General features: G+C 67.7%; 1 protein-coding gene across 1 annotated transcript; it reads right to left on the minus strand.

Annotated features, from left to right (window-relative positions):
• Positions 1 to 1,831: 1,831 nt before the first annotated feature.
• Positions 1,832 to 20,831, minus strand: GNA11 (G protein subunit alpha 11). The gene is made up of 7 exons (XM_080826311.1): positions 20,670 to 20,831; positions 9,189 to 9,373; positions 6,976 to 7,130; positions 6,406 to 6,534; positions 3,610 to 3,739; positions 3,357 to 3,510; positions 1,832 to 2,241 (listed from the first exon to the last, which is right to left on the minus strand). The coding sequence occupies exons 1-7, from the start codon at positions 20,803 to 20,805 to the stop codon at positions 2,051 to 2,053; spliced, it is 1,080 nt and encodes a 359-aa protein (XP_080682437.1). The 5' UTR covers positions 20,806 to 20,831; the 3' UTR covers positions 1,832 to 2,050.
• Between the last annotated feature and the right edge of the window lie 362 nt (positions 20,832 to 21,193).

Below are 21,193 nucleotides of genomic sequence, written 5' to 3' on the forward strand. Positions count from 1 at the left end.
GACAAAAGGTTTAAAAACAGTATTTTTATATAATATTCTTCTTTAAAATAGGTTAAGGTTGAAACCGTCTGAAATCAGGACTGTATAATATACAAGTATAACCAGAGGGGGCCAGCGGCGGTCGCTCGGGGGCGCTGGCACTGGGCTGTCTCTCAGGCGAGCGGGGGATGGGGGACCAGGGCCCCTCTGCTGGGGACCTGACACGGGGGTGGGGGGGGCTCCCCAGGGTGGAAAACGAGAAAAACAAACCCCACACAAGGGGCGAGGGAGGGGCCCGGCCACCCAGGCCCCACTGGCACTGGCACAGAGTGGGTCTCCGACCCTCTATGGCACACAGCAGTGTCCCCGTCCTCCGGCCCTGGGCCCTCGGGGTTCCAGAAGCGCCGGGCGGGGGTGGTGTGGCGGTCCAGCCAGGCTTTGGCTCTGGGGTGCTTGGCACACTGCTCCCTCCGGGAAGAATGAATACTTTGGCCCAGTCACACCCTGTGCCCCCGAGGCCCAATCCAGTTCCCTTGTGATCTGGGCCCGAGAGGCGCTGAGACCTCGAGATGCCCACCCCGCGAGGCCCCCGAGGTCCCTGGGCAGCCCCCGCGCCCCCCAGCAGCACCCAGGGCACATGCTGCAGACTCTGGCACGCCCCCTCCCGTGCAGGACACGGCACCGCGAGGGCCCGTCCTGTCCCCAGAGAGGGCTGATCACTAGGAATGTCGCCGCCCCACCCTGCAGAAGCTGCCCGCAGTCGCCGCCAGCCCCCTCCTTCCTGTGACAGCGTCAGGAGAGCGCAGGGAGCGAGGCCAGGCCTGGCGTCCCGGCGTCCGGCTTGCTGTCCGAGTTGCTTCTCCTGTGGGCGGGCGGCCCGGACCAGATGGGGGAGGGGGGCAAGGCATCACTGGCAGCTCGTTCCCGCTACGTTGTGCAAATCAAAACAAAACAAAACCCACAGAAAAACACTGTAGTGCTCAGTCTGCGTCAGATAAAAACGCCACCCCCCAAACACAGCCCCCGCTCGTTCCCACCCTCTGAGCCCCTCAGGAGGGGGCCCATGCAAGGCGGCCCGTGGCTCTGGCTCAGTGCGTGGCCGTGGCCGTGGCCAGGCCTGGAAGCCACGCGGGGCCGCGGCACCAGCAGCCGCCAGCCCTCCACGGCTCTGGGCAAAGTGCGCGTCGTGCTGCGTGCTCGCCTCCCGCACGCCTCCCAGGGGCAGGGGGCTCCGGGGGCAGAAGTGGGAGCAAGGCCTTGCGCCGGAGGCCGTGCCTGGGAACCGCCGCGGGCATGTCCCTTCTCTGCCGCTCGGGGACTGACCTGAGAATATTCTGAAAGAGCCCCCGACCCCCACTGCTTCCAAGTTGGTTTCAAAACAGAACACATCGAAACCGACTCCCAGTCCGGCTCCCTGGGCGCAGCGGGGTGCCCACGGCCCCTCGGGGGCGTCTGGACAGCAGACTTTGGGGCCCCAGGGGAGCCCCCAGGCCCCAGGACGTCTCCTTAACCACGGAGCCTACACGCCGCCTTCGTTTCCTCACCCAAAAAAGAAAGGTTAGGCACTTCCCAGGGCGGGCAGCGGAGGGCGCCGCCCGCCCCCACTTCTTGGAGTCCAGGGCGTCAATAACTTAGGGAGCGAGAGAAAGAGAAGTCACAGTCCTGGGGCCTCGGGGTGAGGGCCAGGAGCGAGGGGCGGGCGGGCCGGCGGGTGGCTCTGTCCCCGCTGAGCGCCGGGGGGCCGCCGGCCCGGGACGCGGCCTGCAGTGGGGGCGCGGCGCTCAAGGGTCTCGTCTCCGCTGGTCTCGTCTCCTCCTTTTCCTTCTTTTTCTTTTTTTCTTTTTTTTTTTTTTAATAGAAAAAAGCGAGCCACGAGTCAAGGCCAGGAAAAGGCGGCCTCACCGCTGACACAGGTGAGAAGGTGCACGAGGTGTATAGAAAGAAAGACGTAGGTCCCCTGATAACTGTGAAATAAAAACCCTTTGTTAAAAATACGCAAACAAAATCAACTCTTCGGCGAGCAGCGCCGGCGGCCGGCGGCGGTGCTGTCCCCCTGCGCGGCGGCGGCGGCTCAGACCAGGTTGTACTCCTTCAGGTTCAGCTGCAGGATGGTGTCCTTGACGGCCGCGAACACGAAGCGGATGTTCTCCGTGTCGGTGGCGCACGTGAAGTGGGAGTAGATGATCTTGTCGCTGTCGGGGTTCAGGTCCACAAACATCTTCAGGATGAACTCCCGGGCGGCCTGCGCGTCCCGCTGCGGCCCTGGGGAGGCGGAGGCAGGGGCGGGTGAGCGAGGCCGGCCTGCACCCGCCGGGGGGTCGCAGACACCCGCAGGGCGCAGACTGATACCTGCGGGGCGCGCAGAGACACCCACTGGGCACGGACAGACACAGGGACAGACACTTGCAGTGCGAGGACTGACACCCGTGGTCTGTGGACTGACACTCGCTGAGCACGGACAGGGCACTGGCCAAGCAGGGGTGTTGCCTCCTGCCCCCCCAGTGGGAGCCCCAGGGCTGATGGCCAGGCCCAAAGGGGAGCTGCTGTCTCCCGGGGCAGCTGCTCTGCCACCGCCGGCCTGCCTCCACCCGGGGCCCCTCGGCCTCTCAGCCGGCAGCTGCCCACAGACAACACCCCTGACCACCTCCAAACTGCCGCGAGCTTCGTGCCCAGCCCCATGTCACCCCACTGCTTCCCCCCCCCACGCCCACACCCAAACACGCACAGGTCCCCACACGCGGGCACACACGGCCCCACGTGCCCCTGCTGCCCTGGCCTTGCGCACACGGCCATCGGGCCACAGGCGTGTCCCTGAGGCTCTGGACTGGCCAGGCCCGGACTGCCCTGGAGTCCCGTGTCATTTCCCCGTCCCGCGTGCGGGGAGGCAGCTGCAGCGAGGCCTGCACAGCAAGGGTGCCGGAAAGGGAGCCGGGGATGGTCTGTGCTGTTTTGGCTTCTGTTAGAGCTCAGGCTAACTCGGAGAGGAAGAGGGTCCTGGGTCACCCCCTCATTCCCAGGGCCTCATTCCCCCCCACTCAGGCTCCGGGCAAGCAGGGACCTGGGAGCAGAATGGCCCCGTGCACCCCTCCTGCGGCTGTGTCCACGGAGCTCCACCGCTGGGAACACGAAGACCCTTCTGCTCACTGAGGCCGGGGGTGGGGGGGCAGCATTGAGGTGCGGAGGAACACAGAGGCTCCCCGGCTCACACCAGCCGTGCCACCAGCCGCTGCCAGGGCCCGCATCCCCAAATCACCAAGACACTGAGGCCCAGAGAGCAAACGGAACGTGCTGGAGGCTCCCGCTCCCCCCGCCAGCAGCACGGGGCACGGGGGGCAGCGAGCCGGCCCCCGCTCCGGCCCCCGCGGCGCGCCGCTCACCGTCGAACTCGGGGAAGTAGTCCACCAGGTGGGAGTGCAGAATCTTGTCCTCCAGCAGGTCCTTCTTGTTGAGGAAGAGGATGACCGAGGAGTTCTGGAACCAGGGGTAGGTGATGATGGTCCGAAACAGCGCTTTGCTCTCCTCCATGCGGTTCTGCGGGGGGGGGGGGGGGGGGGGGGCGAGGCGTGAGCATGACGGGCGCCCGGGGCCGCAGGGCGGGGATGGCGGGGACAGCGGGGACAGGGGCCTCACCTCGTTGTCCGACTCCACCAGCACCTGGTCGTATTCACTCAGGGCCACGAGGAACATGATGGACGTCACGTTCTCGAAGCAGTGGATCCACTTCCTCCGCTCGGACCGCTGTCCCCCCACGTCCACCATCCTGCAGGAAACGGGGGGCTCGCTCAGCACCGCCGTCCCTCCCTCCGACCAACCCCCGCCACCAGCAGGGCCGGCATCTGCTAGAGCCTGGAGGGCCCCTGAGTCTGCGCGAGCCGGCGGAGCCCCCAGGAGAGCCCCCGCCCCCGCCCGTGCCAGGGCCAGGAGGACACGCCGCCCCCAGCAGCTGTGCCTGACGGAGGAGTCGCAGGACGGGTAGCCCGGGAACCCGGGCACTTACAGGGACCAGGTCACAGGCCGACCCCTGGGCCTGAGGTCCCGCATCTGGAGACCCAACCCCTCGCCTGGGCTACGTGCGTGACGGTCCGCCACAGCACCGTCTGTGGAACGCGGCAGGACGAGAGCAGCCGAGGACACCCACACGCTGGACCCGCCTCGCCACCGAGGGGGTGGCCCACAGAGCGACACGCTTCCCCGGCCGGCACGAACAGCACGTGCCGCCGGACCGTCCGGAGGCTGGGCTCCCGGGCAGAGGGGGCAGCCGGGGCGCGGGAGCCGCGGAGACTCGGGCAGGGGCTTGCTACCGGGCGGCTCCTCGGCTCTCTACGACGAGGAAAGACGCTACTTTTGAAAGGAAGCCAACAGCAGGCAAGCAGAGTGGCCCACGGGAGGCCGCGGTCCGCACAGCCAGGCCCTGCCGAGGGTGAAGGGTTGGCGGACATCGGAGTCACCCTGGGCACAGCCCACAGAAGTGGGACCGCCTGGCGGAGCTTGCCCCGAGGAGACTCCACCAAGCACAGGTGGATGGTGGACGTGCCAGGATGACACTGAAGGGACGGCAGGGTGGTGACAGGAGAGGGTGGTGACGGGCCAAGGGCCCCGTGTGAGGCCACACGGACCGCAGCAGCTGGGCCCGGTCTGGGCAATGCCACGGGGGCAGACAGGCGCTGGGCCCACGGCCTTTCTGGAGCACACGTCTCCCCAGCTGAGGTCCCCCGTCCGGGACCAGGTTCATCTCCTCACACGGCCAGGGCAGCTGGGCCATGACCCAATCCCGCTCCGGTCAGGGGACCCCACGGGCGCCCAGCTAAAGAAGGGACTGGCCGGCAAGGGACTGGCAGTGGCAGAGAGTGTGGGCCCACGACAGAGCCAAGTGCAGACTGGGGAGGGGCAGCAGGGAAATCCCGCCGGGAGGAGGAGACATGCACCGCCTGAGCTCACAGAGGGGAAGGGCGGGGGCCGGGCACTCCGGGCAGAGGACCAGCAGGCAGAGGTGGCGCCGCAGTCAGGGTGAGGCCGGGGGCGTGCTCGGCCCAAGCCCCAGCCTGTGCCCCACACGCCTCAGCTCCGAATTCAGAGGTGGCGGCCCCACCAAGGACCCAATTAAACGAGAAAGAAAACCCAAACCCTGAACCCTCACCAGGAAAACATGCATCAGACCCGCAGAGGGCGGGGGCTCCGGCAGAGGCCCGGCAGGTGAGGGAGGGTGCAGAGGGCCAGAGGGGCACCCGGCTCTCTCCCAGCAGGTCCCTGTCGTGGGGGGGGGAGGGCGGGTGTCTCAGGCCAAAGGCTCCTCAGTGCTCCCCAGAGCCGGCGCTCCGAGGCCACAGGGCAGAAGGCCACAGCCCGCGACAGCCGCCCACCTCTCTGGGACCCCTGCTCCAGGAGCACCAACTCCTTCCCCCGTGGGAGCCTGAGCAGGGAAGCGAGGGCACCGTCATGGGGGTGCTGCGGGGCCCTCCCGGTGGGCAGACAGGACCTGCCCCGCCTGGGCCTCGGGGCACCGGCCTGAAACGTTTCCTCCAAACTCAGTGCCCCCAGAACCTGGGGCCGGGACTGACTTGGGAGCCGAGTCCCTGCAGATGTCATCAGTTAAATGACACCACGTTAGAGTGGGGCGGCCCCATGCAGTCACCAGAGGGAATTCCGGACACGGACACACGAGGACAGGCTGTGTGACCGTGGGGCAGGGATGGGGCAAGGGGCGTGGAGGAGGGCTGACGACGCCGGGGAGCCGGGAGGCGTCCCCTCACCGCCTCAGAAGGAACCGGCCCTGCCCACGCCCCATCCTTGACGTCTCACGCCAGGACCACAGAAATGCCTGTGGCTTCAAAACGCCCATCTGCGGTCACCGGCGGCGGCGGCCCCAGGTGACACGCACTCGCCCTCGCCACCCAGCAGCTCCGTGGCCTCACTGCGTGGCGGGGCCCGTGTCCTCGAGCATGGCCCCGAGTCTACTCCCCCCCTACCGGGACTGGGCCCCATTCTGCCCACATGCCAGGAACCCCCATGGGCCCAGGAGCCGGAGTCCGGGAACCGCCCGTCACCTGGCTCTGCACGGGGCCCCAGGCCCCCTCCAGCACCTGTGCCATCCGCAGCTCCGGCTCAAGTCCGGACCCCCTGCCCCACCGACACACACCGGCACCCTGCCCCACCCCCAGGCCCGTCACAGAGGCCCCCAGAAGGCCCTCCCCTCCAGGCCGGCTCTGGCCAGCACCGCCATGGCCCTTACTGCTTCCGGGACATGGCTCACTCCAAAACCTGGTGACATTCACGAGTCTATCTCCTGTCCTGGTTCAGAAGCTCCCCGAGAGCAAAGACCGAGGCCCGGCGAACCTGTCGTGGTCCCCACTGCAGGTGCGAACAGCTCCCACCACGGCTCACGGCACCCACAGCGGCCCCGGCGCACGGCCACCAGGCCACAGGTACCTGAAGATGATGTTCTCCAGGTCGAAAGGGTACTCGATGATGCCAGTGGTGGGCACACGGACCCGAAGCACGTCCTGCTGGGTGGGCAGGTAGCCCGAGGTGGCAATGCGGTCCACGTCGGCCAGGTAGCTGCGACACAGAAGGCACCGGGCTGCGTGGGCTGGCAGGCAAGGCAGGGGATCGGGGAGGGGGGACAGCCCGGCCACCGTGGTCCCTGAGCGGCAGGAAGGGGCCCAGCACTGAGCCTCACCAGCAGGGACGGAACAGCCCTGAGCACTCGGGACAAGGCAGACCTGGGGTCCGGCAGAGGCCTCCCCACCCCGCCTCGGCTCTCACGGGACAGAAGTCAGACTGGCTCTGGGGGACCCCCATGGGGCTACTGGAGGACAGCCGCTGCGGCGGGAGAAAGGGGACTGGCCGGGTGGCCGGGTGGCATCCTCACTTCTCCAGATGAACCTCCCTGCTCCGGCACCGGCGTGGGCTCAAGGAGGGGGCCACACGACACTGTCAAGCCCGCCCGGCCCTCCAGCCCTGAGCAGCGTCCCCGAGAGTCCCCTGCGGCCTACTCACTACTTGGCGGAGTCGGAGAGCTGGTATTCCCGCCTGCGGTCGTAGCACTCCTGGATGCCAGGGTCGTCCCACAGGGTCTTGATGGCGTGCACGTAGCGGTGCTCAAACGTCGTCACCTTCTCCACGTCCACCTCGCGGATCAAGAGCGCGTTGGCCTGCGGGGCAGGAGCGAGAGCCATGGGCTCGCCAGCGCCCGGGCCCCACGGGGCGCCCGACCCAGCGGGACCCCCGCCCCAGAGAAGCACGGACACAAGTGGGCACGGAGCGAGGGGGAGCCGCAGGGGCGTCCCTCAGTGGGAGGTCCCCGTGCCAGAGCCCAGGAGTGAGGTGGCTCTTGGCACCAGGCCGCGTGGCTGTGTGCCCCACACGTGTGCCCCAGCGTGGGCGCAGCAGGCGGCATGGGAGCAACCACGTAGAGGAAGAAGCAGACTCGGCGAAAAGTGACCGAGGGCCAGACCCAAAAGAGAACAGAGCAAGGAACCCACCCCCGGCAGCAGCCCCCCGTCCCCGTTTCGCAGGTGAGGCGACGGGATCACCTCCGATGTCTGTCGGGCCTGCACCCCCGCTGCCTGCACACGGCTCCCCAAACCCCAGCAGCAACCTCTGAAGGGAGTGGGAGCGGGGCAGGGCGCTGGCCAGGGAACCTCCGGGGCTCGAGACTCGGGAGACCCCGCTCGTTCACGTGCCTGTCGGGACAGGGTGGCCCGGCCCACACAGCCAGCCACAGCGGAGGGTCTGGGGAAGACACACCTGGGCAGCAGCTGAAATGGGGAGCGGGGAGCCCTAGCCCGCGCTCTGAAAGCCAGAAGAGATGCCCCGCACTGGTGCCCCACAGCCGTGGCCTCCAGCCCTCACCTGCCCCAGAGTCTGGACCTGCAAAGGCCAACACCAGCCCCAGAAAACACCGCCGGCTGTCGATGTGTGACAATCCAAACGTCCCAGAGGACAGTGCCTTCGGCTTTGTGACCCCATCTCTGTCCCTGTACCCAAAGCCATCAAGGACGACACATCAAGGAGCAGGCATCCCGTGCAGCAACAAAACCGTATGTACCAAAAGAGGGTGCAGTGGGCAGCCGCTGCTAGACACGGAGGGACACGGATGGTCCAAACACCGGCCTGCGGTCGGACGCTGGAGCGGACCTCAGCTGAGCACACTACCCAAACCCCGCCCCAGAGGGCCGTCCAACCCAACCCAGGCCCCGCTGGGGGTCCCTGGTGAACTGGGGACAGAGGGAGGAAGGTGCCAAGTGGAAACGCAGCAGCAGCCTGGCTGACGGCGCTTCTCCAGCCTGAAAGCGAACGGATTCACTGAACGTGCCCCGCGTAAGTACGGACTCCCGTGCCTCACATCAGCCCAGGGCAAACCTCCAGGGCTGAACAAAAAACCCCCCAAATCAGACCTACCAAAGCCAAGCCAAGAGGGGCCACTGGCGAGAGCCCGCCGCCGCACGGCTGGGGCATGCTGCGCGGAGGGGGGCTGGCAGCTCCTCGCGAGGGTAGACCCCCCGCTGCCCCGTGAGCCCCCGTCTCCCAGGGACATGGTCGGGGAAGTGACAAGTGTGCACACAGATGCCTGCACGTGAATGTCACCGCGGCAGCAGTCAAGGAGCCAAACGTGGAAACCCAGGTGCCTGTCTGCGGGCGAGCGGATTTGCACAGTATGTCCACCGGCACACGGAGCGTCATGCAGCCCTCGGGTGGCGGACCGGCAGAGGTGTGGGAATGGCTCGAGCAGCAGCGAGGCCCCCGCACGGCCCCAGGGACAGACCCGAGCCATGATGCGCAGGGAGGGGACCAGACGCAGAAGGCCGCACGGGATGTGAGTCCACGCCTGTGACACGCCGTGACCAGGCCCCTCCACGGACGGGAAGGGGCTCGTGGGGGCCAGGGGCCGGGGGAAGGGCGTTGACAACTGATGGGGACGGGGGTGCCTGACGGTGATGGAATGTTCTGGAATTAGACAGAGGTGATGGCTGCATAGCTGTGGGTGTCAGAAAGCCATGAACTACAGACTACGGGGAGACCTGCCCCGTGGGTGACTCTGGTCTCGAGGAGCCGTTACTCTGGAAACAGGAAGGGAGAGGCCCTGCCCACCGGGAGCGGCACACACGGTGGACACGATGCTGAGGGCTACCCGCTGGGAGGACCAAGGCGCGGCGGGGAAGGCAGGTGCCGGCGAGCGGGTGGGTGCAGGGCGGCCCCCCAGGCCTCACCTTGTTCTGCTCGTACTTGTACAGGATCTTCAGGGTCTCCATGGCGCGGATCATGGCCTGCATGGCCGTGAAGATGTTCTGGTACACGAGCTTGGTGAAGCCCCGCTTGTCCTCCTCCGAGTAGCCCGCCCCGTGGATGATCCGCATCTGCTTGATGAACGTGCTCTTCCCGCTCTCGCCGGTGCCTGCAGACAGGGCCGTGTGAGCACGAGGCCGGAGCCCACCCCCGCCCCCTCACAGAGAAGGGGTCACTGGGGGTCGGAGCCCGGGGACTCGGCGCTCGGGGGGTGTGGGGCACACGTGGCCAGCGGCGGCCGCTTGGCAAGGGGTGTCCCTCCTGCAGCCTGGTCACACCCTGAAGCGTACGGCCCTTCGACCCAGCGGGAAACCGAGGCCCAGCGGGGGCAGGTGGTGTCCGCAGGGCACCCAGCACCGAGGTGCGGAGCAGGCAGGTACCCCAGGCGTCCGGCCTGGTCACACGGCAGATGACGGGCCTCCACACGCACTCAGCGCCCCAGAGGCTGCCATGAAGCACAGCCGTGCGTCTCCGCCAGGGGCCGCGGCCTCCTCGACCTGTCAGGCCGACCGGCCCCGTAGGACCTGCCCACGCCCACGGCGGACAGCACGTCCAGTCTGACAACGTCTCCGTGGACCCCAACCACGTTCCTCATCCGGGGCCCCACGAGGACCACCTTCACTTTGGGGCAAGAGTTCAGTGTCTGCACGGAAGCCAGGGCGGTCTGAGGACAGAATCCGTCCCTCCCCGTTAGCTGAGACCTCACAGACCCACCCACCTGGACGAGTCCCAGGCCCGCAGGCCACGCACGGAGGCCCCCAGCTGCCCCCGAGCCCGGCGTCTGCTCCCTCCTGCCGCCGGGTGCACACGGTGTCGGACCCCCTCCCTCTGCAGGCGTGAGGGGTGCGGGGCTCACCGGGGGCTCACCGGGCTCTTCCAGGCCGCACGCTGACCCCCGCCTCAGCCTCGAGGGGTCGGAGGATCAGCCAGTCGGCAGGAAGGCCACCTGGAAAGTGGCCGCCCAGCCACTGTGCCCTCACCCCAGCCCCGCCCGCGCCTTGAGCCGCGCACTCTGCTCCACTCCCGCACGATGCAGCCCATCGGCCCCTCCTGCGGCGGCCTCTCCCCACCCTGGTCCAGGGGCCAAGCAGCACAGGGTCCTCCATGCCACACACCCGGGCCCCGGCCCCTCAGGGGGTAGAGACGGACCCCCTGCGGGAGGGCGGGCTGGACTCCGAGACTGGCTTCCAGCTGGCAGAACAGGACAGACGACAGGGTGTCGCTTCCAAGACTGGGTCACAAGAGGTACGGCGGCTTGCGCCACACTGTCCAGCACCACGGGCGGAGGGGGATGGGAAAGAGCAGCCGCCAGGCCGTGAGGACTGGAGCAGCGCTGGGGACAGGGGCCGCGGCTACTCCAACCTTGTGAGGGACCCGGAGCCCGGGTGGCCCAGACCCCGGACCCTCGGAGACTGCCGCGGGAGGCCAAGGTGGGAAGGAACGTGACGGCAGAGCAGGAGAGAATGTCCAACGTCCAAGTGCGCATGGCCTCCGATGGCCACCCGAACCCCCTCGCTCATGGGCTCAGAAGCCCCCGCCTCACCCCACCTGCTGCCTAGGCTTCCTTCCACCCCTCTGCCCCCATCAGCCCCGTGGCTGCCCACGTCCACGCAGGGCCTGAGCGGGATCCCCCGTGTGCGGCCGCCGCCGGCTCCCACACCCGTGACGTGGCCCGCACTCCGGAAGGCCCCTGCGCCCCGTGGGCGGGCAGCCCTCCCAGGCCCCTGGAGTGTGACTGCGGCCCAAGGGGGAAGCCCGTCTGCAGGCGTCTGCCGCTGGCCTGCTCGACGGACCACAGCCTCTGGGACAGACCAGTTCTGTGGGCCCCACGTGACCCCCCGTGCTGCAGCCGGGAGGCACTGGGCCCACACCCGAGGGACCGACCACAATCGGGGAGACCTGAGCCCCAGGGGCCTGGGCGGCCGCGCCCGCGCCTCTCTGGTACTTTCACCAACTGCCTCAAGGTCTTCCCAGGTAAGTACGATGACTGTGGGTCCATCATCAAGGAAGGTGGCGCCTTCATGCCATCCTCTGTCCATCCTACTTCGGACAACTCACCTCTGCTCTCCAGGTGACACGGGCCACCTGCTCACTCCGACCAACACCCCTGAGAGTTTCAGGGGCAGGAGGAAGTGGAAGGGGCGAGCGCATGACCCCACGTGTCCCCAGAGGGACCCACGCTGTGGGGACGCCAGGAATGCAATTTCCAATGCAGTTTCCTCTTGACCCGGGTGTGTGCCCCTGGGTCTGTCCCCCTCGGCGCTGCTGACACCAGGCACAGTCATTCTTCTGGGGGTGGGGCGGAACGTCCCAGGTACTGGGGGGGGCTGAGCAGTGTCCCCAGCCCCAGCCCAGGGCGCCAGGAGCACCACCGGTGTGCCAAACACAGATGTCCCTAGATACCGTCCAGGGTCCTCTGCGAGGCAGGATGGCCGAGGGTTCGAACCCGTTTTCGACAAAACTCTGTTACAGAAAGGAAACTGCCCCGCTGGTCCGTCAAGCAGCGTCCCTTGCAGACAACGGCCGAACAGATGCACACACGTGAGCCAAACCCCGAGATGCAGCCCACGGGTCAGCCCGAGGGGGAAATGGGGCAGGTCCCAGGCAGAGGCCACTCGCCCCTGGGAAACGCAGGCCACAGGGGGTGGGGAAGACCCACCGAAGAGGGTCTGCGAGCACGCCTGGTGAGAAAGGGACTGGCCTCACGCCCACTTTTCAAAAAGGAACTCGGGGGCACCACTGATTAAGGTCGACTCTTGGTTTCAGTTCAGGTCGTGATCTCAGGGTCAAAGATCGAGCCCCACGTTGGGCTCTGCACTCCGGGCGCAGTCAGCTTGGGCTTCTGTCTCTCCCTCTGCCCCCCACCCTCATGTGTGTGAGCTGCTCTCTCTCAGAAAAATAAGCCTTGGAGAGAGAAGCAGCCCCCGCCGGAGCGCTCCAGGGACAGCGCACGCCCGCGGAGGGGGACCCCGCGGAGGGGTCGCGCACACGCACGCAGCGCTGTCAGTCAGCGGGACGCCCTGCCCTGGGCCCCAGGAGGCGATGGAAGGTGTGGGAGGCACGTCTGTGAAGCGGCCCCCGGCCGGGCCAGAGAGTGGGTCAAAGGAAAACGGGTGTCTGGGGCGCTCCCCTAAAACTGAAGCCTGAAATGCGGGATCAGCCGCTGGAGATGTCAGGGGGTCCTGGACAAGGGGCCATGGCCGAGGTCACCCAGCGTCCGGTCTGCAAAGGCCCCCACACGGCAGAGTAGCCACCGCAAAGACCACCGCCACGGCCGGTCTGCGGGAGAACCAAGACGCAGACACACGGAGTGGCCGTGGGAGGTGACGGGTGTGCTGCCTGACCTAACGGAGGCGATCATCCCACGGTACCTCCACGTATCAAATCAGCGGGTCACACCCCGTGAACTCGCACGATACTCATGTCAATCAAATGTCAATCAAGGGGGAGGGGAAGGAGGAAGCCAGCGGGCACACCGGGCACCCTGTCTCGGTCTGATCAGCGACCCCGCCCGGGGCATCCACCACTTGGCCGGGAAGGACAGAGAAGGGAGGGTGTGGAGGTGGCAGAGGCAGGGAGGTGCCACCCTGGGAGGAGAGAAGCACGTCTCACCTTGGGTATGCTCCGGGCCAACGTCGAGGCCAGGTGCAGTGGCGTGGCGGGCAAGGGGGCCCTCCACCCTGGCACAGCCCACGAGGCGCTGGGCCATCGCAGCGTCCGGGTGGGAGGGAGGGAGGGAGGGACGGAGGCAAGGAGACTGGGCCCAGGGCAAGGCTGAGTCGGCCAGAGCAACCCAGGTTAGTTTTCCAGCCGCCCTGCTTCCCGGGCCAGCCGAACCACGGCCATATCAGTCATCTGGGAGCTGGGACTCAGGCCTGTGACAGGATCCCTGGCCCCAGGAACCGCCACACACTTGACCCAGTGTCCATCTGCCCAGAAGGGTCTCGGGGGCAAGGCCTGCCTGGACCTCATGGCTGGGCCCCCTGGCAAGCAGCCGCTCACCCGGCCCCTGGGTCCCGGCCACCCCTGCCCTCCTGGCCTCCCGCGGGGCTCTCTCCTGCAGACACACGTGGGGCCCTGGCTCTCCGCCTCCAGCCTCCGACTCAACCTGCCTGACCCTCAGTCACGCTCCCCCGCAGAGACCTGGTCCCCCGTGCCCTTCTGGCTCCGAGCCTTTGACTGCTGCCCAGCAAGGAGAAAAGCGAGGCCCCCTCAGGCCGAGGTACGGGATGCGCCCAAGACCAAGCCTCACCGTGCGCACGGGCCCCCGACCCTGCCGGCACAGCTGCCCCGGACCCACGAGTCCCAAACCAACACCGACGTCCACGCCAGCACACGTGTGACCGTCCGAGCAGCGTTCCCGGAGCCCGAGACGTGGCGTCGGCCCAGAGGTCCTTCAGTCCAGGCAGATGGTCACAACAATGGCCCAGCCGCCCTGCGGGGCGCTGCTCAGCCCCGAAAAGGAGCCCCGTGGACACAAGTGACAGCCGGATGGGGCCCAGGGGCCTCTGCCACGCAGGAAAGCACACTGCACGATGGAGGGTGCGGAGGACACGCTGCTGGGGGCCCAGGACGGGGGTGGCGTGGAGAGAAGGGTGACAGGAGGGTCCCTGCCGTGGGGGGACGCAAGCATCGGGACGAATGGGGAAACCACAGCCCCTCCCCAGAGGGAACCGTGGGGCTCCAGGTCCCGGCTGTGCGCTCCCCACCGGCGGGCTGCCTGGCGTTCACGGACACGTCCGCGGCCCCCACCCGACCAGGAAACAGCCTTCCCAGCATGACTGGCGCCTCCTGCATTGAAACTCAAGCTCCCGGCCTCCAAGAAGCCCCCCAGCAGGCTGCACCGCACCTGATCCTTCTCCGGAGGACGCCAGCCCAGCCGCCCCCGCGTGAGGTCTGCTCCTCTCGGTGTGCGCACTGGGCTGGGGCTCTGCGGGCAGCCCCCGCCCCCGGCCCCTAGCCCGGCCGGCTCATGGATGGCACAGCACGAGTGTTTTATGAATGAACAGGATGAACTTGGCCCCAGCCCAACGTGCCGGCTCGTCAAGCATCCCCCATGGGGCCTCCGCATCCCTGTGCTGGGCAGGGGACTCGATGGGTCGTCACTCTAAGAGCAGGGGCCCTAGCGTACAGCCCGGCCTGGCACCTGCCCTGCGGAGGCAGTGGGACACAGCAGGGGCAGGGAGCCTGTGCACCCCCTCTGGGCACGCTCTGACGCGTCACCCTCAGGAGGGCCAAGGCTGACCGGCGCCCCGAGGAGACCGGCCGCAGAGGAGGGAGGAAAGCAGAAACCCAGTGGGAAGAGAAGCCGCCGCCCCACCCTCCCCGGGGGGGTGCCGGGGAGAAGGAAGTCTGAGCCCAAGCCCCAGGCGGGCAGGGGAGGGACTCGGTACGCCAAGGGCCGCGGCCTCCAGGGCAGGAAGCTTGTCTCGTCCAGGGCCTTGTCTCACCTCCTGAGACTCAAGGTAAGCCACTGAACCCTGGACCCCAGGGGCAGGCAGCCAGGCTGCCCATGACTGTGGGGTGTGGGCAGTGAAGCCAGCAGCTGCCAGGACTATGGAGAGACCAATGAGAGCCCCCCCCCCCCCGCCGCCCCCGCCGCCCCCGCCGCCGGGGACCTGGGACTCCTGGAAATCCAACAGGGACCTTGGGCTGTGTGGACAGGCCTGAGATCACAGAAGGGACACAGGCCTCTACCCGGGGGGACAGAGAAAATGGAAACCTCGAACAGCTGAGGATGGTGGTTACTGGCTCCTCTCTTGTCACACGCCCCTACACACTCATTCATTCGGTGACAGAGCTGTCACGGCACCGCCTCTGGGGAGGTGCAGGAACCGAGACGCAGAGAGGGTGGGTGGCTTGGCTGAGGTCACGCCACCAGCGACCTCGACAGACGGGGGCCACCTGGCCTGGGTGCTTGAGTGGAGCGCCCCTCCGGCAGCAGTGGCCTCGAGAGAGCACAGGTGCCGCGGGCACGCCCCCCCGAGAAGGGAGGGGAGCTGGACACCTGGGCCGTGCCAGCCGGGGCCTCTGCCCAGGCGGCAGCCACCCTCCAGCTAGGCCACGACGCCTATTGTAACCGAGGCCCAAATATGGGAGTGGCTGTCCCTGCTGGTTTCGGTGGGTGTCCTTCACTCGGCCCGTGTATTCTGAGGCCCCACTTTTGTCCCCAGTGTCCTACTGCTGCCCTTCCCGGGGCACCCAGGCAGCCGGGATACTGTGAGCCCCTGGTCCTGCCCAGCCCCTCATCCACCCAGCCGGGGTGTGGGGACAGAGCTCAGGACACCTCCTCGGAGGCGTAGCTGAGGGACAGACGGCACAGACCACAGAGATGGAGAGACCCTCGGGAGCCCCGCCAGCCACCCGCTGACACTCTCGCCCCAAGGGCCTCCGTGAGCAGCCCGACCCGTCAGCTCCCGCCTGCTGCTCCCGACACGAAGCCCCGAGCTCCCACTCGGCCCACCGGAGGGGTTTACGCTGTGCCCCCCCGCACACAGCACCACCCAGCCGCGAGCAGCCGGAAACCGTAACGAGGAAAGGCATCAAGACTCCCTCACCTCTGACCACCAAGCTCGAGACAGGAGGCCCCGCTCAGGCACCAAGGGTTCTGCTGGCCAGGGCGGGCAGTGTGGTCAGACACAGACCATCCTGGGGGCAGCCCCACCCTGTCTGACCTCGCAATCATCCTGGAAGGTCACCGCGATTCTCTCCACGTCACGGGAGTCGGATGGGAACAGACACCCCACTCCAGCACTTTCTGGCTCGGCCCTGGTGGGGACATAATGCCTCTCAGGGCTGTCGTGGTGGCTTTCCCAAGGGGCTGCCACTAGCAGTAATCAGACAAAACCGCCCCCTCTACCTGCTGAGTGCCCGCCGTGCCCCACGGGCCTCCATGGCACCATCTCACTCAGCCCATGACCGTCTTTCGGGCCCAGGGCGCCATCCCACGGGATGGACGAGAAAGCGAGGCTGGCGGACACAGCCTCGCCCCAGGGCGAGTGCCCCCCCACTGCGCCGAGTTGGCCCCACGGGGAGCCCTCAAAGCCAGCCCCCCACCCCCCGCACGGCAGGAGGGCCTCACGAGGACCGCGGCCGGAAGCTGCGTCCCCAGCGTCCCCGTCTGCTGACATCAGAGCAGAGCCACACGCAACGTGGCCCGCACAACGAGTCGCGTGTCCGGGCGGGCTGCGAGCGGGGGGGGGGGGGCAGCAGCGGTCCAAGTCACTCCCACCCTACTTCCCGGGGGGCTTCGAGTCCCACTAGCAAACTGGAGTCACCGACGGCTCTGCCCTGTGGCCAGGCTGGCGGGGACCCAGAAGTGGGGAACAGCGGCAGGAACCAGCAGGAGCCCTGCAGCAGGTGAGCAGGGGGACCACGACGACTGGCCAGACGCCCTCCGGAGGACAGACACACCAGCCCCCCAGGATGACAGAGAGGCCCGGGAGCACAGGAACTACAAATGCCTATGAGTGGGACCACAAACTCCCCAAACCAGTGAGCCTGGGGGCTGGGGTCCCGCCTCTGGGAGCAGCCTGAGTCCCGTCCCCCCTGGGGAGTGCCCCCCATCTCCCCAGCTGTCGGGGCCCCAGGCAAGCCGGCCACCGAGGCCAGATGTCCTCAGCTGACAGGCCACCACCACTGGCCGGGACGGCAGCAGCCGGCAGGGCACAAGAGCTGCGACCACTCCTACTGCTGCCCGATGGCCATCAGGCTCTGGCCACCCCGCCCACCCGGGGCTGAACTTTGCACCCCGCGCCATCTGGGACGGAGAGACAAACACCCCCCTCCCTCCTCCCCGAGTGCTCCTGGAAGCTCTGTCTGGCTTCACTGCTGAGCTCCAGACACCCGGTGCCGCCCGCCGCAATGCCCGGGGCCACGATGCCGGGCTGCTCAGAGCAGGGCCCCACCGCAAAAATACGAAAGTGAAACCTGCGGTCGAGTATCCAAGACAGAACGCTTCCTCACCGCCCACCGCAGCCACCAGCCCACCAGCGGTCCCCGGCACGGCACGCAGGGAGGGGGCAGAGCGGGGAAGCACGGCGAGATCACTGTGCCAGCGGCCGTCGGAGGCTGGGCCCGGCCCCAGCGGCCCCAGCAGCCCCAGCGACCCCAGCGGCAGGACACACCCGGCAGCTGAGCCCAGGGGGCCCCACGCTAGCCGACCTCTACCAGGCCCCACGGCAAGGCAAGGCGGGGAGAGAGCAGTGGGCAGGCACCGGCATCCTCTGGGTTCGCGCAGGGAAACTGAGGGAGGGGGAGACCTCAGGGCAATTCTGCGGCACTTCCAGACACTGTCCCCAAAGAAAGAGGACCGTTTGGACCAAAAAAAAAAGTTAATTTAAATTCAGGGGCACATGGCACATCCTGGGGGAAGTCACGGTCCTACAACAACCCAGGGGTCACCCAGGGGGGCACAAGAGGCTCCCCGAGGGTGCTTCCCACTCTCCCAGGCAGCAGGGGATGCGGCCCCGACCACTCTACCCGGAGCCAGCCGCCACGCTCCCCTCCGTGCCTCCCAGCACTGGGAGACGCGCCCTTCCCGCCGCCACCACCACCACACCCCATGCCAGATTCCGGGCCTTTTCACTGCGCTTTGGGGGCCGGCGCAGCCGACAGGAAGCCTGTGGAACTGACCGCCCGGCTTTATTTAGAAGTCCCAGAGCCACCGGCTCGGCCGGGCCAGCACGCTGCACCCCCACAGTAACACGGTTCCCATGAAGACCAGTTCTCAGACAGGAAGCCTGCCCTAAGGAACAGAGAAGGCGCCTCCTCCGTGGTTTTCTACCAAGTGACAGACACACGACAGCAAAAGCCTCGCCCAGGAGAGGTCACAGGAGGCAGAAGCCAGCCAGGCCGGCCTGGGACCCCCGCCCAGGAGCTCCTCACTGGGTCTGCAGCCCCCCTCTTCCCGATCTAGGGTTCTCTTCCATAAAATGGGGGGAACGGTAGCAAGTTCTCAGGACTGCAGATCTCGGGGGCTGGCAGGGCGCGCTCGCTGCCCGGCCGTGCCCTCTACTCCCGTCCCCGAGCAGACAAAAGCCGAACAAGACTCCGCCTGGACAACAGCACCTACGGAGCTGGACGCCTGCCTTCTACACGTTCACGCGCACAGTGCAAACTCCGTGCACACACACACATGCGCACACACGGCTTTGCACACACACGCCCGTGCCCACTCTGTAAGTATTCAGGAAACAGCCGACAAGACAGCGTGCATGGTCTACACCCCAGCTCTACAAAGCACACCTGAGACCCTGTACTCCCGCGGGGCACCGGCTGGCGGCAGGTGGGGGGGGGTGGACAGGTCCCAGACGGGGGCAATTCTGTCTCCAGGGCACTCCAGGCAGTAGCAGGGGCGTCTGTGGCTGTCACCACTGCAGGTGCTCCTGGCATCCAGTGGGTCCGGCCAGGGATGCTGCTCAGCCCCCTACTCCAGCCTTCACGCCCGTCTTCCTGCCGCAGACCCCCACTTTGGACCTGCGAGCTCACTACTTCCTCCTCTTCCCACTGGCGCCCCCATACCCAGAACAACCCCCTGAAACGGGGGCATGACTCCTCATAGCGCAGGCTGGCAGGGAGAGGGCCGGGTGCCTCTCTAGGGTCACAGGGCAGTGGCAGTGCGGGACCAGAGACAGGTGGTGCTGCTGTCCACACCCCCTCCCCCAGGCAGGCACTGGACCCTTCGGGCAGGTGGCCCCGCTGGGTCTCCCAGTCCAGGGAGACTGGAGACATACACCAAGGCTGCAGGAGCATGAGCCGCGGACTGCTCCCGGAACCCCATGTCCATCCAAAGCTGGGGTGCTCAGGACGGGTGGCGGGGCATCCAGAGGCTCACAGGCCCCCAGGAAAAGGCCCTCTGGCAGCATCCTTAACACGCCAATAACTTCGCCAGTCCCCTTCCCATAATAAAGTCCATGTCATGCTGCAAAACCAGCCACAGCCCCGCCAGCCTCCCCAGAGGCCCCCCAGAACCCACTGCAAGTCTCCTCCAAACTCGGAGCTTACTCTCTGCCTGGCTTTTCTGCAAAGCTGGCGTATTTTACAGTCTTTGGGTAAACTGAACGCGTCTGTTTAAAAAAAAACAAAACAGGGAAGATATTTCATCAAACGGAGGGGCCAGCAGGGCCACTGCAGGCAGGAGAAGCAAGGCATTCCCGCCAAGACCAGCAGCCTCCCACGAGGCCACGGACACGGCTCGTTCACCGGCAGACTCGGCTCCTCTGAACGGTCCGCCACCCTCCCAGCACAACCCTCTGAGCCAGCGCCTCCTCCCACCCTGGGCCCGTCCCGCTCCCTCTGAGGGCGTGTAAGCACTTCCAGCCTGCCCTGCAGTGCGGGAACGGAGCAGAGCTCAGCAGGGCAGGGCAAGGGTTTCTGTTTTGTAAACGACCTTCCTGCCTTGGGCAGTAGAGTCCTTCAACAACCCTCCTCTGGGTGACAGCACTTTGCCAACAGCTGGGCCGACGTGCTCCCTACAACAGGTGTGCCCTGGGGAGACGGAGACTGGGACCCTGGTGACGGGGACAGGAATCTTCCCCAGGACGGGGAGGACCCGGGAGAGTGGCTCCCGCAAGATGAAAGGAATGGGTTTGGGGAAAGGTGATGAGCTGGCCGGCTCTGAGGACCCCCGCCTAAAATGGGAGCCCTGAGGGAAGGAAGGGCTGTCCTCTCCCGCAGGTGGTGTGCCTCGCCGAGGAGGGAAAGCGTTCTCCCGCAGAGGGGATGGGGTGCTACATGGGGACAGACCCCGCGTGTAGGAACAGGGCTCCACCTGCTGGGAAGAACCAAGACGAGATCCTGGGAGGTGAGGGGTACGGCTGGTGGACTGCAGCCCGGGGGTCTGGCCCTGAGCAGATGCGGGGGCAGCGAGAAGGGGACAGCCCGCAGAGCAGGGACAAAGGGCCGGCTCTGTACAGGCAAGGGGCTTGCTGGCTGAGAAGTGGCATAGGACCGGCGCTCCAGGGTTCTGGGGCGCCCCCCACCCCGGACAGTGGAGGCAGGGGTCCTCAGTGGAAGGTGCCGGGGGCCCTAATCTGGGCAAGAGGGGCAGGGCTGTGCCCACGAGGACCTGGACGCCTGATGTGCACACAGAAGCAGGGCTGGCCCTGGGGGACTCCGGAAGCCCCACACGGGCAGCGCAGGCACGGCTGACCCGGGAGGCTCCCGGGCTGACCTGGGCGGCACCGGCAGGGCTGACCCCCGCCGCACACCCCCCCACGCAGGGGCCGGGGCTGGCGGTGGACGGCGCGGGCGGGGGCCGGCCCCCAGGAGCCCGGCGCGCGCTGCGGACGGCACCGGCAGGGAGCGGCCCGAGCGGCGGGCAGCACGGCAGGGGCGGCCGCGCCCGACCCGCGCCGACCCCCGCACCCGGCCCGCGGGACCCCGGCAGGCCCGGCCGCACTCACCGAGCAGCAGCAGCTTCAGCTCGCGCCGGGCGTCGCGCTTGTCCCGCCGCAGCTGCTTCTCGATCTCGGCGTTGATCCGCTTGGACTCCTTCACCTCATCGCTGAGGCAGCACGCCATCATGGACTCCAGAGTCATCGTCCCGGCCCCGGCCGCCCGCCGGCCGCCCCCGCCGCCGCCGCCGCCGCCGCCGCCCCCCGGCCCGGGCCTGGCCCGGAGCCGCCCCGGCCGCGCCCGCCTGGCCCTCGGCGTTCGGCCCCCGGGCCGGCCGGTCCACCTCGGCCGCCTGCGAGCGCCGGTCCCCGCCTGGCCGCGCACTCCCGTCCCGCCGCCCTGCGCCCGCGCCCGCGCCGCCGCCGCCGCCGCCAACCGCAGCCGCCGCGACCAAGCGACAGCGCCGCACAACCTAACCCGCGCCCGGACAGCGCCGACGGGCGGGCGGTGCGGCCAATGGGAGGGGCCGGCGGCCCGCGCGCCCGCGGCGGGGGCGGGACTAGCGGCGGCGCGGGGCGGGGCGACGCGCGGG

This window comes from Martes martes (genome assembly GCF_963455335.1).
Source record: "Martes martes genome assembly, chromosome: 1".
Lineage (NCBI taxonomy): Eukaryota > Metazoa > Chordata > Mammalia > Carnivora > Mustelidae > Martes > Martes martes.

What these genes read in the sequence shown, in the direction of transcription:
- GNA11 (XM_080826311.1), bottom strand. Translation starts at nt 20,805, where the DNA reads ATGACTCTGGAGTCCATGATGGCGTGCTGCCTCAGCGATGAGGTGAAG. An exon ending in TGGTGGAGTCGGACAACGAG is followed by an intron (nt 3,511 to 3,609) that starts GTGAGGCCCCTG and finishes CCCCCCCCGCAG; the next exon opens with AACCGCATGGAGGAGAGCAA. An exon ending in CTACTTCCCCGAGTTCGACG is followed by an intron (nt 2,242 to 3,356) that starts GTGAGCGGCGCG and finishes CCGCCTCCCCAG; the next exon opens with GGCCGCAGCGGGACGCGCAG.